At 42.7% G+C, this 13866-nt stretch overlaps 1 protein-coding gene and 3 non-coding genes across 4 annotated transcripts; all 4 read left to right on the forward strand.

The window, feature by feature from the left end:
* The first annotated feature begins 9907 nt into the window (after window positions 1-9907).
* On the forward strand, window positions 9908-13609 carry LOC112247420 (40S ribosomal protein S13). Its single transcript, XM_024416171.2, has 6 exons — window positions 9908-10010; window positions 10608-10656; window positions 10850-10928; window positions 11344-11513; window positions 12981-13081; window positions 13539-13609. The coding sequence occupies exons 1-6, from the start codon at window positions 9988-9990 to the stop codon at window positions 13570-13572; spliced, it is 456 nt and encodes a 151-aa protein (XP_024271939.1). The 5' UTR covers window positions 9908-9987; the 3' UTR covers window positions 13573-13609.
* LOC112247423 lies at window positions 11007-11138 on the forward strand. The gene has a single exon (XR_002953065.1). It is a non-coding gene; the product is annotated as a small nucleolar RNA SNORA68 (small nucleolar RNA).
* LOC112247422 lies at window positions 12671-12890 on the forward strand. Its single transcript, XR_002953064.1, has one exon. It is a non-coding gene; the product is annotated as a small nucleolar RNA SNORA73 family (small nucleolar RNA).
* LOC112247424 lies at window positions 13186-13314 on the forward strand. Its single transcript, XR_002953066.1, has one exon. It is a non-coding gene; the product is annotated as a small nucleolar RNA SNORA19 (small nucleolar RNA).
* Window positions 13610-13866: the final 257 nt, after the last annotated feature.

Raw genomic sequence — 13866 nt, forward strand, 5'->3', positions numbered from 1 at the left:
CCATGTGTTTGATACCATTCCATTTGCTCCATTCCAGCCATTATTATGAGAATTCAGCAGTGGATATGGTTTGTGAAGACATTTAGGCAGGGAGATCTGATCCAAGGTCATTTCAAAGCTTCATTTTTGACTATGTCATTACTTACCAAAATCATACATTACACTCAAATAATTCTGTATTTGGGTTGAAGGATAAAGCAGGATTTATTGAGTTGGTTTAATGTGATTGCTTGGACGAATGAGAAAATTGATGAGCAGCTTCCTGCAGGGTTATTGTATGAGTGAACATTATTGAGCTACAAATATTAGCTATGCCAGCAAGACATGCACGTGGTTTTCTAAATATACTGAATAAAAATATAAACGCAACAACACATTTTCCATCTAAGGAGCCTGAAAAGATTTGGCATGGGTCCCCATATCCTCAGCAAGTTCTACAGCTACACCATCGAGAACATTCTGACCGGTTGCATCATCGCCTGGTATGGCAACTTCTCAGCATCTGACTGTAAGGGGGTAGTGCATACGGCCCAGTACATCACTGGGGCCAAGCTTCCTGACATCCAGGACCTATTGACTAGGCGGTGCTCCCAAGTCATAGACTGTTCTCTCTGCTACCGCACGGCAAACGGTGCATACCGAAGCGCCTAGTTTATGACCAAAAGGCTCCTTAACAGCCTCTACCCCCAAGCCATAAGACTGCTGAACATCTAATCAAATGGCCACCCGGACTATTTACATGGAACACCCCTTTGTTTTTACACTGCTGCTACTCGCTGTTTATTATATTTGCATAGTCACTTTACAAATTACCTCGACTAACCTGTACCCCCGCACATTGACTCAGTTTGACTCATTGACTCTTGTTCAAGCCACTGATTTGTTATTCCCACTTGCCATCACTAACCGCTGTCATGAAATGGACTCATGCTAGCCACAAGTTCTGACTGAGTTCAATCGTCATGAAACGCAAATACAGTGATTGCCTTTTGTCTCTTTCATACAAACGTTGCGAAATTACGAGGAGCGCCCACAATGTGTTTTGTGTGGAGAAGTGTTTATTAATGAGTCTCTCAAAACGAACAAATTAATAAAACGACACGTCCTGACCAAACATCCAGGCACTACATGACGGTAAACCCAGGGAGCTATTTAAGAACAGTGCAAAATGCTTCGGGAAACAGTGCTTCGAAAGTGGAAAAGTAAAATAACAAGGCATTGTCATTTTATAACAAGTGATGATGATAAGCAGAAATAAGGGAGTACTATCTCGCATAGTAGAAGATGTGAGTTTCTCTTTCAAACAATCCCCTGGGTTTGTAACGTTACACAGCTAATAGCTAACGTTAGCCAAAGCAAGCTAACTAGCTATTGATAGTGCAACCCTAAGAAACAGTACAGATGAAGATTAAAAATTCAAGCCTACTGTACATTTTACTGTAGAAATTATTGTTAAAAACAAGTCTAGATCGGAACTGTTGCTATTACAAGTAATAATTGTTATTCTGATCTGGAATAAACTGATTGAAGCAAGATGCTTTTTGAGGCAAACAGTCACACAGTTCTGGTTTGTTCATCTGCAGTAGGAAGCAGACTCCTGCCTAACTGAGAAAGCAGTAGATATTCTGATCCAGCTTGGCACCACATACCTATGCAATTCCTGGTTCTCAAGTACAGAAACAGTGTGAATGCTGAGCATGACCTCAGTTTTGCACTGTCAAAAACTGAGCCCAGAATAGATATGCTTGTTGAAAACTTCAACCTCTCATTAGGACTGTGTGTATGTATTAGTTTTCTGAGCTACATCTGTGTGATGTGATCAATCAGTTTATTCCAGTTCAGAATAAAACATGTATTTTAACAGCAACATTTCCAACCTAGACTTTCTATCAACAATCATCTATACCTTAAGATGTACAGTAGACCTGAATTTATGTATTTATTTATTTATTTATTATTATACCTTTATTTCAACAAGGAACACAGACTGAGACCAAGGTCTCTTTTACAGCTGGGCCCTGCGTATACATGTTTACAGCTGGGCCCTGCGTATACAGTTTAGGTACAATGATTAAGAAACTAAACAAGACAAACAAAACAATCACAGATAACACAAAAAAATACAGCAGCAGATTACATTTACACACAGGTTATTCCCCTAACAGCACAAGAACTTGCATTACCCAAAACAGTTACAAGCAACACAAAAATAAAAATCCTCCAATAAATATTTAAAATGGGCAAGGGGGACAAGAGTCTCAAGTTTAAGTTTAGTCTGCAGGCTATTCCATAGGCAAGGAGCGTAACAGGAAAAGGCAGCCATACCCAACTCTGTACTGTTACTTAGGGTTGCACGATCAAAAAGCCTGTGTGTGTTCTGTTATACATCTGTGTGATGTGATCAATCCATTTATTCCAGTTCAGAATGAAATTATTTATTGTATTTTAACTGCAACAGTTCCAACCTAGACAGATTTGTAAGAGTGTTTTTAATAGAGAAAAATAAACAAAATATATTTATGGGTATTTATTTGTTTTTATTTATATTGCTTCTTTTTAGGCATAAGGGCAATGAAATGTACCAATATTTATGTATAAGTTGCATATTTTCCTAAGCTTGGGTCCCAGGCTGAAGAAGTTTAAGAACTCCTGCTTTAATTTATTGTAAATATTTTATTAACTCTATTTTTTGAACTGCATTGTTGGTTAAGTGCTTGTAAGTAAGCATTTCACAGTAAGGTCTATCCGGTGCATGTGATAAATACAATTTGATTTGACTTCAATGATTTTACTGAGTTGCAGTTCATATAAGGAAATGAGTCAATTGAAATAAATACATTTGGCCTTAATCTATGGATTTCACATGACTGGGCAGGGGCACAGCCTGGGAGGGCATAGGCCCAGCCACTTGGGAGCCAGGCCCAGCCACGTGGGATCCAGGCCCAGACAATCAGAATGAATTTTATTACGGACAGAAATACTCCTCAGTTTCATCAGTTGTCCGGTTGGATGGTCTCAGACGATCCCGCAGGTGAAGAAGCCAGATGTGGAGGTCCTTGCCTGGCGTGGTTACATGTGGTCTGCGGTTGTGAGGCCGGTTGGACGTACTGTCAAATTCTCTCAAACGACATTGGAGGCGGCTTATGGTAAAGAAATTAACATTCAATTCACTGGCAACAGCTCTGGTGGATATTCCTGCAGTCAGCATGCCAATTGCACACTGCCTCAAAACTTGCGATATGTGTGGCATTGTGTTGTGACAAAACTGCACATTTTAGAGTGACCTTTTATTGTCCAAAGTACAAGGTGATATGGCACACCTGTCAGGTGGATGGATTATCTTGTCAAAGGAGAAATGCTCACTAAAAGGGAGGTAAAAAAAAAATGTGGACAACATTTTAGAGAAATACGTTTTTTGTGCATTTGGAAAATGTCTGTGATCTTTTGTTTCAGCTAATGAAAAATGGTACCAACACTCTACATGTTGTTTTTATATATTTTTTCATTGTACATGGCTCTGGGCTATTTTATCCATAAACTATCATCATTATGACAATAGAATGAGTCATTATAATTAGAATAATTCCATTTCTATGATTATTACATCATAATCATCATCATTATGAGGGCAGATGTTGTTACATGATGAATGATGACATGTGCATTCTAGTGGATCAAGATTAGCCATCAGTCAACTTCAAATTCAAATATAGCTGCAAGCTTCTGGGGTTCAAGCTTTGGTCACATAGTGCCACCATCAGGACAAATTGGAAACATTGCCAAAGTCAATGAATACCAGCGTTGTATTATAATGTAATTTTGATTTGTGCAATTATTTTCAGAGCAAGAGCAATAATAACTTTTTTTGCATGAGTGATCAATGGATTGATCTATCTATAAATTGTCATGGATCAAAGTCCATCTCGTTCATCAATGGCCCCTTCTATAGAGGAGCTCACTGAAGAAATGTCTCGAGTGGTTCAGGTCAGTGAACTCACTGGGATCTCCATGAGCCAGATCATGGCATCCAGAACCTCCTTGGGAACGCCAGTGACTTCTGTTTCCCAACTCCTTGCACCCGTGACATCCTTGCATTCACTAATGCCACCTCTTCCTAAAGCTGCTTGGGGCTCCAAGGAACATGACTCTAATGAGATAAGCATTATTAGCCATTTGTCCTCACATTGTGTGGATAAGTCATGGCCTTTTGCAATCTACCCACGCTGTGAGGAACTAATCCAACAAGAAAGAATGCCTCCGCTGGAGAAGTATCCCTCTCCCACCGTGCCAAGGAAGAGATCAAAGAGCCGGGCAATGTCTTCCCTGTCACTGAGGTCAGGGTGCTCTGAACAGACCCTGACCAGTATCCATGAGGAAGATGAGACTAAGGTGGTCCACCTGATCAGCCAGGCTGTGCCTGAGGAGACCAGAATGGAAATAATGGCTGAGGTGGAAAAAGTGGCAAGTAAAGACTCCTCCAATAAGATGGCCTCCTTCTGGAGGAGACTGAGATGTCTTTGTTGCCTGGGGAAGAAGGAGGCTGCTACTACAAAGAAGACTAAGGTGGAGGTGCATGAGCAGGTAAAATGGTCACGCCGCACAATCAAAGTCACAAATGGTCAAATTTTTCTTAATTCTCTCTGCTAAATTTTTTTCTTCTTCTGTTCCCTTTACAGGAGGATGCTGAGGTGACCCGGGATGCTGTTTTCCCTACTGATATGTCCTTAAAATGCTCAGGAAATGATTGATGTCCTAAATCTGAATATTTTAATAAAATCTGAATATTTTTGATGTCAGCCTTTGTGTGACACCTGCTCCCGCTCTCCCTCTCTGGCACCAGCTGTCACCATCATTACGTGCAGCCGTGCAATATTGGACTCACCTGGACTCCATTACTCTGTAGATTGCCCTTCTATCTATGTCTGTTCCTCAGTTGGTTCCTTGTGTCAGAATTATTGTTGTTATGTTCCCCTGTCCAGATGCTGTTTTTGTTTTAATGTCCGTTTTACAGTATCAAATCAAAATCAAATCAAATCAAATTTTATTTGTCACATACACATGGTTAGCAGATGTTAATGCGAGTGTAGCGAAATGCTTGTGCTTCTAGTTCCGACAATGCAGTAATAACGAGCAAGTAATCTAACTAACAATTCCAAAAAAAAACTACTGTCTTATACACAGTGTAAGGGGATAAAGAATATGTACATAAGGATATATGAATGAGTGATGGTACAGAGCAGCATAGGCAAGATACAGTAGATGATATCGAGTACAGTATATACATATGAGATAAGTATGTAAACCAAGTGGCATAGTTAAAGTGGCTAGTGATACATGTATTACATAAGGATGCAGTCGATGATATAGAGTACAGTATCAACGTATGCATATGAGATGAACAATGTAGGGTAAGTAACATTATATAAGGTAGCATTGTTTAAAGTGGCTAGTGATATATTTACATCATTTCCCATCAATTCCCATGATTAAAGTGGCTGGAGTAGAGTCAGTGTCATTTACAGTGTGTTGGCAGTAGCCACTCAATGTTAGTGGTGGCTGTTTAACAGTCTGATGGCCTTGAGATAGAAGCTGTTTTTCAGTCTCTCGGTCCCAGCTTTGATGCACCTGTACTGACCTCGCCTTCTGGATGACAGCGGGGTGAACAGGCAGTGGCTCGGGTGGTTGATGTCCTTGATGATCTTTATGGCCTTCCTGTAGCATCGGGTGGTGTAGGTGTCCTGGAGGGCAGGTAGTTTGCCCCCGGTGATGCGTTGTGCAGACCTCACTACCCTCTGGAGAGCCTTACGGTTGAGGGCGGTGCAGTTGCCATACCAGGCGGTGATACAGCCCGCCAGGATGCTCTCGATTGTGCATCTGTAGAAGTTTGTGAGTGCTTTTGGTGACAAGCCGAATTTCTTCAGCCTCCTGAGGTTGAAGAGGCGCTGCTGCGCCTTCCTCACGATGCTGTCTGTGTGAGTGGACCAATTCAGTTTGTCTGTGATGTGTATGCCGAGGAACTTAAAACTTGCTACCCTCTCCACTACTGTTCCATCGATGTGGATGGGGGGGTGTTCCCTCTGCTGTTTCCTGAAGTCCACAATCATCTCCTTAGTTTTGTTGACGTTGAGTGTGAGGTTATTTTCCTGACACCACACTCCGAGGGCCCTCACCTCCTCCCTGTAGGCCGTCTCGTCGTTGTTGGTAATCAAGCCTACCACTGTTGTGTCGTCCGCAAACTTGATGATTGAGTTGGGAGTACAGGAGGGGGCTCAGAACGCACCCTTGTGGGGCCCCAGTGTTGAGGATCAGCGGGGAGGAGATGTTGTTGCCTACCCTCACCACCTGGGGGCGGCCCGTCAGGAAGTCCAGTACCCAGTTGCACAGGGCGGGGTCGAGACCCAGGGTCTCGAGCTTGATGACGAGCTTGGAGGGTACTATGGTGTTGAATGCCGAGCTGTAGTCGATGAACAGCATTCTCACATAGGTATTCCTCTTGTCCAGATGGGTTAGGGCAGTGTGCAGTGTGGTTGAGATTGCATCGTCTGTGGACCTATTTGGGCGGTAAGCAAATTGGAGTGGGTCAAGGGTGTCAGGTAGGGTGGAGGTGATATGGTCCTTGACTAGTCTCTCAAAGCACTTCATGATGACGGATGTGAGTGCTACGGGGCGGTAGTCGTTTAGCTCAGTTACCTTAGCTTTCTTGGGAACAGGAACAATGGTGGCCCTCTTGAAGCATGTGGGAACAGCAGACTGGTATAGGGATTGGTTGAATATGTCCGTAAACACACCGGCCAGCTGGTCTGCGCATGCTCTGAGGGCGCGGCTGGGGATGCCGTCTGGGCCTGCAGCCTTGCGAGGGTTAACACGTTTAAATGTCTTACTCACTTCGGCTGCAGTGAAGGAGAGACCGCATGATTCCGTTGCAGGCCGTGTCAGTGGCACTGTATTGTCCTCAAAGCGGGCAAAAAAGTTATTTAGTCTGCCTGGGAGCAAGACATCCTGGTCCGTGACTGGGCTGGGTTTCTTCCTGTAGTCCGTGATTGTAAATGTTCACTCTCTGTACTTGCTTCTCGTTTCCAGTGTCGATCCTTACAGAATGCTCACACCACTAAAGGAAGCATCAGGGAGTTTTTGTTATAGTTGGTGACGTCGGGTCTGGGTGCCATTGCCGATTGTACCGGGGGTGCCTCAGGTAGCTTGTCAGGCTTCCATGCCTTAGCTGGGTCTAGTGGCCTTCTTGCCTCGGTTGGCTCAGCCGGCGCCCACCCCACATCATGCTACAGCCGGCTCGCCAGGCTCCCACGCCTCAGCCGGCTCGCCAGGCTCCCACGCCTCAGCCGGCTCGCCAGGCTCCCACGCCTCAGCCGGCTCGCCAGGCGCCCACGCCCTGTCCAGCACCTGTGCCTCGACTGGCCCATCAGGCTCGCCGCCCAGGTGGAATGCCTAGAGGGGGGGGGCGGGGTACTGTCACTCGAGGGCACCAGGCTGTCCTTCATATACTCTGTCTCTTTCACATGTATGATACGTTTAGGGGGATACCTAGTCAGTTGTACAACTGAATGCATGTAACCTAACCTTTCATTCACCATTCTCTATACTTCTGGCACTTCTTTGGACACTGTGTTAACTAACCTCCAGACGAGCTTCAATGCCATACTACACTCATTCCGTGGCCTCCTGCTCTGAAATGCTAGTAAAGCTAAATGCATGCTCTTCAACCAATCACTGCCCGCACCCGCCCGCCCGACTAGCATCACTACTCTGGACGGTTCTGATTTATATGTGGACAACTATAAATACCTAGGTGTCTGGATAGACTGTAAACTCCTTCCAGACTCACATTAAGCATCTCCAATCCAAAGTTACATCTAGAATTGGCTTCCTATTTCACAACAAAGCATCCTTCGCTCATGCTGCCAAACATACCCTCATAAAACTGACTATCCTACCGATCCTTGACTTCGGCGATGTCATTTATAAAATAGCCTCCTACACTCTACTCAGCAAATTGCATGCAGTCTATCACAGTGCCATCCGTTTTGTCACCAAAGCCCCATATACTACCCACCACTGTGACCTGTATGCTCTCAGTGGCTGGCCCTCGCTTCATGCTCATCGCCAAACCCACTGGCTCCAGGTCATCTATAAGTCTTTGCTAGGTTAACTATGAACTATTACAATGGTCTTCATATTATAGGGACTACCGCTAGTGTAGTTTACAGTGGATTGCAAAATTATTCACCCCCCCTTCTATGTTGTTGCCGTACAACCTGGAATATTTTTATTTTTTTGGAGGGGGGGGGGGGACAAACAAGATAGACAAATAAACTGAAAACTTGAGCGTGCATAACTATTCACCCCCCCAAAGAAGATACTTTGTAGAGCCACCTTTTGCAGCAATTACAGTTGCAAGTCTCATGGGGTATGTCTCTATAAGCTTGGTACATCTAGCCACTGGGATTTTTGCCCATTCTTCAATGCAAAACTGCTCCAGCACCTTCAAATTGGATGGGTTCCGCTGGTGTACAGCAATCTTTAAGTCATACCACAGATTCTCAATTGGATTGAGGTCTGGGCTTTGACTAGGCCATTCCACGACATTTAAATGTTTCCCCTTAAACCACTCGAGTGTTGCTTTAGCAGTATGCATAGAGTCTCAAATCTCTGGAAGATTGAAACAGGTTTCCCTCAAGAATATCCCTGTATTTAGCGCCATCAATAATTTCTTCAATTTTGACCAGTTTCCCAGTCCCTACCGATGAAAAACATCCCCACAGCATGATGCCGCCACCACCATGCTTCACTGTGGGGATAGTGTTCTCGGGGTGATGAGAGGTGTTGGGTTTGTGCCAGACATAGCATTTTCCTTGATGGCCAAAAATATCAATTTTAGTCTCATCTGAACAGAGTACCTTCTTCCATATGTTTGGGGAGTCTCCCACATGCCTTTTGGCGAACACCAAACGTATTTCCTTATTTTTTTCTGACCACTCTTCCGTAAAGCCCAGCTCTGTGGAGTGTAGGACTTAAAATGGTCCTATGGACAGATACTCCAATCTCCTCTGTGCAGCTTTGCAGCTCCTTCAGGCTTATCTTTGGTCTCTTCGTTGCCTCTTTGATTAATGCCCTCCTTGCCTGGTCCGTGAGTTTTGGGGGTGGCCCTCTCTTGGCAGGTTTGTTGTGGTTCCATATTATAAAAAAATAAAAAAAGAATAATGGATTGAAATGCTCCGTGGGATGTTCAAAGTTTTGGATATTTTTTATAACTCAACCCTGATCTGCACTTCTCCACAACTTTATTCCTGACCTGTTTGGAGAGCTCCTTGGTCTTCATGGTGCGCTTGCTCAGTGGTGTTGCAGACTCCGGGACCTTTCAGAACAGGTGTATATACACTGAGATCATGTGACACTTAGATTGCACACAAGTGGACTTTATTTAACTAATTATGTGACTTCTGAAGGTAAGGTTTCACCAGATCTTATTTAGGGGCTTCATGGCAAAGGGGGTGACTACATCTGCACGCACCACTTTTAATGTATTAATTTTTTTTTTTACTTTACTAATTTGGAATATCTTGTGTATGTCCATTACATTCAATCAACATAAATATCCTTTTCAATTACAGGTTGTAATGCAACAAAATAGGAGAAACACCAAGGGCAATTCATCATTTTGCAAGGCACTGTATTTGAAAAGCAAACATGTCACATAAACCATCAGAGAATAAAAATAAAACACACACAATGTAGCTACTTTAATTGCACTGACGCTATTTTACGTTTCCTAATATCATTATGCAAATATTTAATAAAAAATGTCACTCATTCCGTGGTCGATATAAAACACAACAGCCATTTGTATTTAAACAATTCGCTAGTCCTACCATACATTTTTTTCCCTTCAGCCTACGTCATTTCCGATTAAAAGCTCTACTTCCGAAAGGGCGCAGGATTTTCTGCCTCTTTCTTTTCCTTTAGAACGCCATCATGGGTCGCATGCACGCTCCTGGGTAAGCATGCGTTTAATTCGGAAATAATTAGCATATTGGCTTTTGTTCGCCGTAGCTGGAACTTTTTATTCGTTTTACAGTTTCTCATCAACCCCAACAGATGTTTTGTCTACACAATTGTTCAAATATTTAAACAATAATTATTGCTAGCTAGCTGGCTAACAACTAGCGTTCTACCGACACAGTGCCATGATGGCCGCGCACACAGTCCTACCAAGTTAGCAGATGGTTTACAGTCATTAGAATAATTATATAGGTGTTTAGTTATATATGCGTTGATATTGGAATGGAAACAAATAACCCGCTCGTTGAAATCGTCGCCTTAAACCACATGACAATGTTTGCCCATTCTAATGCTAACGTGATGTAGACTAGTTTAGCCATAGTTTCTACCCAAGACTAGCAAGGTAACTAACTAGTTACACAGTACCGCACTAGCCAACTAGGTATCTAATTAGTTATACAGTACTGCACTACCCAAATAACTAGCTAGTTGAAATGCATTATTTCTAGTCCAAGCGTGGCTTTAGCAGCCCATGGCTGTTTGTCATAATGTAGTCACTGTAGCTACCGACTTACAGCGACTTTCTGTTTCAGCAAGGGCCTGTCCCAGTCTGCACTTCCCTACAGACGCAGTGTGCCCACCGTAAGCATCTAGTTGTTCATAACGTTCCAATGTCATAACTTTTGGATGGTTAACATTGAGGCAACTTTGACTGCAATGTGCATGTCATATTGCAGTCTAGCTAAATATCGAACGAAGGATCGATACTGTGAATCAAAGTTTAAATGAACAAAGGGGAAATCGGTCTCTCAAACTCTGAAATGTTGTTCTACAGTGGCTGAAGGTTACATCTGATGATGTCAAAGAGCAGATCTTCAAGCTCGCCAAGAAGGGTCTTTCTCCCTCCCAGATCGGTAAGGACCTTGTTAATTTGTATACTGTCCAGCCCTTTCCATAAGGTTCTCTTCTCAGTTCATCTGGTGGCAATGATTTATGCACCCTAACCCAACGGCCATATCAAATGAATGGTATGATCTTGTCAGGTGTGCTAAAATCAATGCGTTCCTTGTCGCCTTTCTCTGAAGCTGCTGTGCTGTTGAAAGTGAATTCAAGGTTCAACATTATCAATCCAGATTTACCCAGTGTTGTCCTAGGCATATACTCACATTTAATCTTTCTCGCCATACTTTTTAGAACAAAAGTTGAACGCGTTGTCTATTTTTCTACAATCAAACCATTTCGGGTTTGGTTGACTACAAAGTACAAACCACAGAGGGGAAAATACAAAGAGACTGAAGTTAGAAAAGGCTGATACTATTTTCTCCACAGGTGTGATCCTTAGGGACTCTCATGGTGTTGCCCAGGTGCGCTTTGTCACTGGAAACAAGATCCTGAGGATCCTCAAGTCCAAGGGCCTGGCCCCTGACCTGCCTGAGGATCTTTACCACCTCATCAAGAAGGCTGTTGCTATAAGGAAGCATCTGGAGAGGAACCGAAAGGTAAAAGGGCCTTTAAATGTTTGTCTCGAGTTAACTTCCAGGGAGGGTGGAGACTGTTAACCTCTAGTGACACCCCAGCCCGTGAATGGGACGGTTGTCATCATCTGACACTAATTAGCATAACGCAACGGACATAAATATTCCTATTCATGAAAATCACAAATTAAATATATTGACACAGCTTAGCCTTTTGTTAATCCCCCTGTCATCTCAGATATTGAAAAATGCTTTACAGCCAAAGCTAGACAAGCATTTGTGTAAGTTTATCGATAGCCTAGCATAGCATTTTGTCCAGCTAGCAGCAGGTAACTTGGTCACGGAAATCAGAAATGCAATCAAATTAAATCGTTACCTTTGAGCTTTAGATGTTTTCACTCACGAGACTCCCAGCTAGATAGCAAATGTTCCCTTTTTCCAAAAATATTATTTTTGTAGGCGAAATAGCTCCGTTTGTTCTTCACGTTTGGCTGAGAAATCGCCCGGAAATTGCAGTCATGAAAACGGCAAAAAATATTCCAAATTAGCTCCATAATATCGACAGAAACATGGCAAACATAGTTTATAATGAATCCTCGAGGTGTTTGTCAAATATCTATTCGATAATATATTAACCGGGAATGGTGGCTTATTAGGAGAGTGAAACAATGGCCGCATTTGTCCTTTATGCACCAAACACTGAGAGACTTCAGACGACCACTGACGCAATGTTGACGTTCACGCTCATTTTTAAAAATAAAATCCTGAAACTATGTATTGTGACACTAGACACATTAGGGAAGCCATAGAAAAAGTAATCTGGTTGATAGCCCATTCACTGCTCTATAGGGACGCATAGGAACGCAGAGCCTTCTATATAAGTCCCTTCCTGTTTGGATTTTTCTCAGGCTTTCACCTGCAACATCAGTTCTGTTAAACTCACAGACAATATTTTTACATTTTTGGAAACTTTAGAGTTTTCTATCCTAATCTGTCAATTATATGCATATTCTAGCATCTTGTCCTGACAAAATATCCTGTTTACTATGGTTACGTTATTTTTCCAAAAATGAAAATACTGCCCCCTAGTCACAAGGTTAAACCACCAGGATTCTCAAGCAAAACTAGTTTGAAAATCCAACTAAATTACAGCCCCGATGTAAAAATGAATTGACTGATGCTCAATGTGGACATCCGATAAGGTTGCTCTTGCATGGCTCTGTCCAAGTGGCTTATAGGAGCGTAGCACTGTACAGCGCCATGATGTACAGTCCCGTCCCACAACATTGACAGCAAGCCTGTTCCCAGCCTTTGGGCTGGTAGGGACGGCATCCTGCATGTTCCTGTCTTCCCAGAGCCTCTGGGCCATGACTGGGGAGGCAAACTGTGTAGTGCACAATTTAACTCGGTTGTAATACCCGCCTTTGCCATTGACTGTCTTGGTTTTTTTGACTGTGGAAGGGCTTTTTAACTAAACTTTTTTTCTTGCAGGACAAGGATGCCAAGTTCCGTCTGATTCTCACTGAAAGTAGAATCCACAGATTGGCACGTTACTACAAGACCAAGAGAGTTCTTGCTCCCAACTGGAAGTAGTATGTATTAACTCTTCGCTGCTTTATTGGCCTTAGGGAAATTAAGCCAGCATGAAGGCATAGTACCTACTCTATTAATATTTTCAGGTTGTTAGTTCAGTAAATGGCACATTTCATTGTCCTGTTCTTCCCTTGTAAGAGCTGAGATATTTCTTATGTGCTAGATAAAACCTTGGAGGTAAATTAGCAGAATGGCTGTTCTGTGCCAACCTGCCAGTCCCCTTCATACATCTCCCTGACCCTGGTTCTATTTAATTGTTACCAACTGCCAGAGGCATTACTCTAACTGGTTAATTATCAGTCTCCTGCAGGCTGAAAATGTATACCAACAAATGTACATGTATTGCCTTAAGACCTGATTATCAACCATACGACTACTTGTATTATTAGTCAGTTGGTGACTTTGGTTGATTACACAGCTTTCCTTTACTAATCACTTTTCCCTCTTAATTCACAGTGAATCCTCTACTGCTTCTGCTCTGGTGGCATAAGGAGTCTTTCTCACAAATAAATATACATTTGGAAAGATCTTGTCTGCTGTGTTTTTGTTTCAGTGGAGGGGGTCTAAAGGTTGGCCAAAGTACACATGATGGTACTTATACTGAAAAATATAAACGCAACATTTAAAGTGTTGGTCCCATGTTTCATGAGTTGAAATATTTAAAAAATCCCAGAGATGTTCCATATGCATGAAATGTTTATCTTTAAAGTTAGGTTTCATCCCTGTTAGTGAGCATTTCTGCTTTGCAATGATAATCCATCCACCTAACAGGTGTGGCCAATCA

This window comes from Oncorhynchus tshawytscha, linkage group LG04 (assembly GCF_018296145.1).
Source record: "Oncorhynchus tshawytscha isolate Ot180627B linkage group LG04, Otsh_v2.0, whole genome shotgun sequence".
Taxonomy (NCBI): Eukaryota; Metazoa; Chordata; class Actinopteri; order Salmoniformes; family Salmonidae; genus Oncorhynchus; species Oncorhynchus tshawytscha.

Excerpts from the sequence above, each read along its gene's own strand:
- LOC112247420 (XM_024416171.2), top strand. The coding sequence starts at position 9,988 with ATGGGTCGCATGCACGCTCCTGG. Across the intron at positions 10,011-10,607 it reads GGTCGCATGCACGCTCCTGG|CAAGGGCCTGTCCCAGTCTG; the intron begins GTAAGCATGCGT and ends TTTCTGTTTCAG. Across the intron at positions 13,082-13,538 it reads CTTGCTCCCAACTGGAAGTA|TGAATCCTCTACTGCTTCTG; the intron begins GTATGTATTAAC and ends CTTAATTCACAG.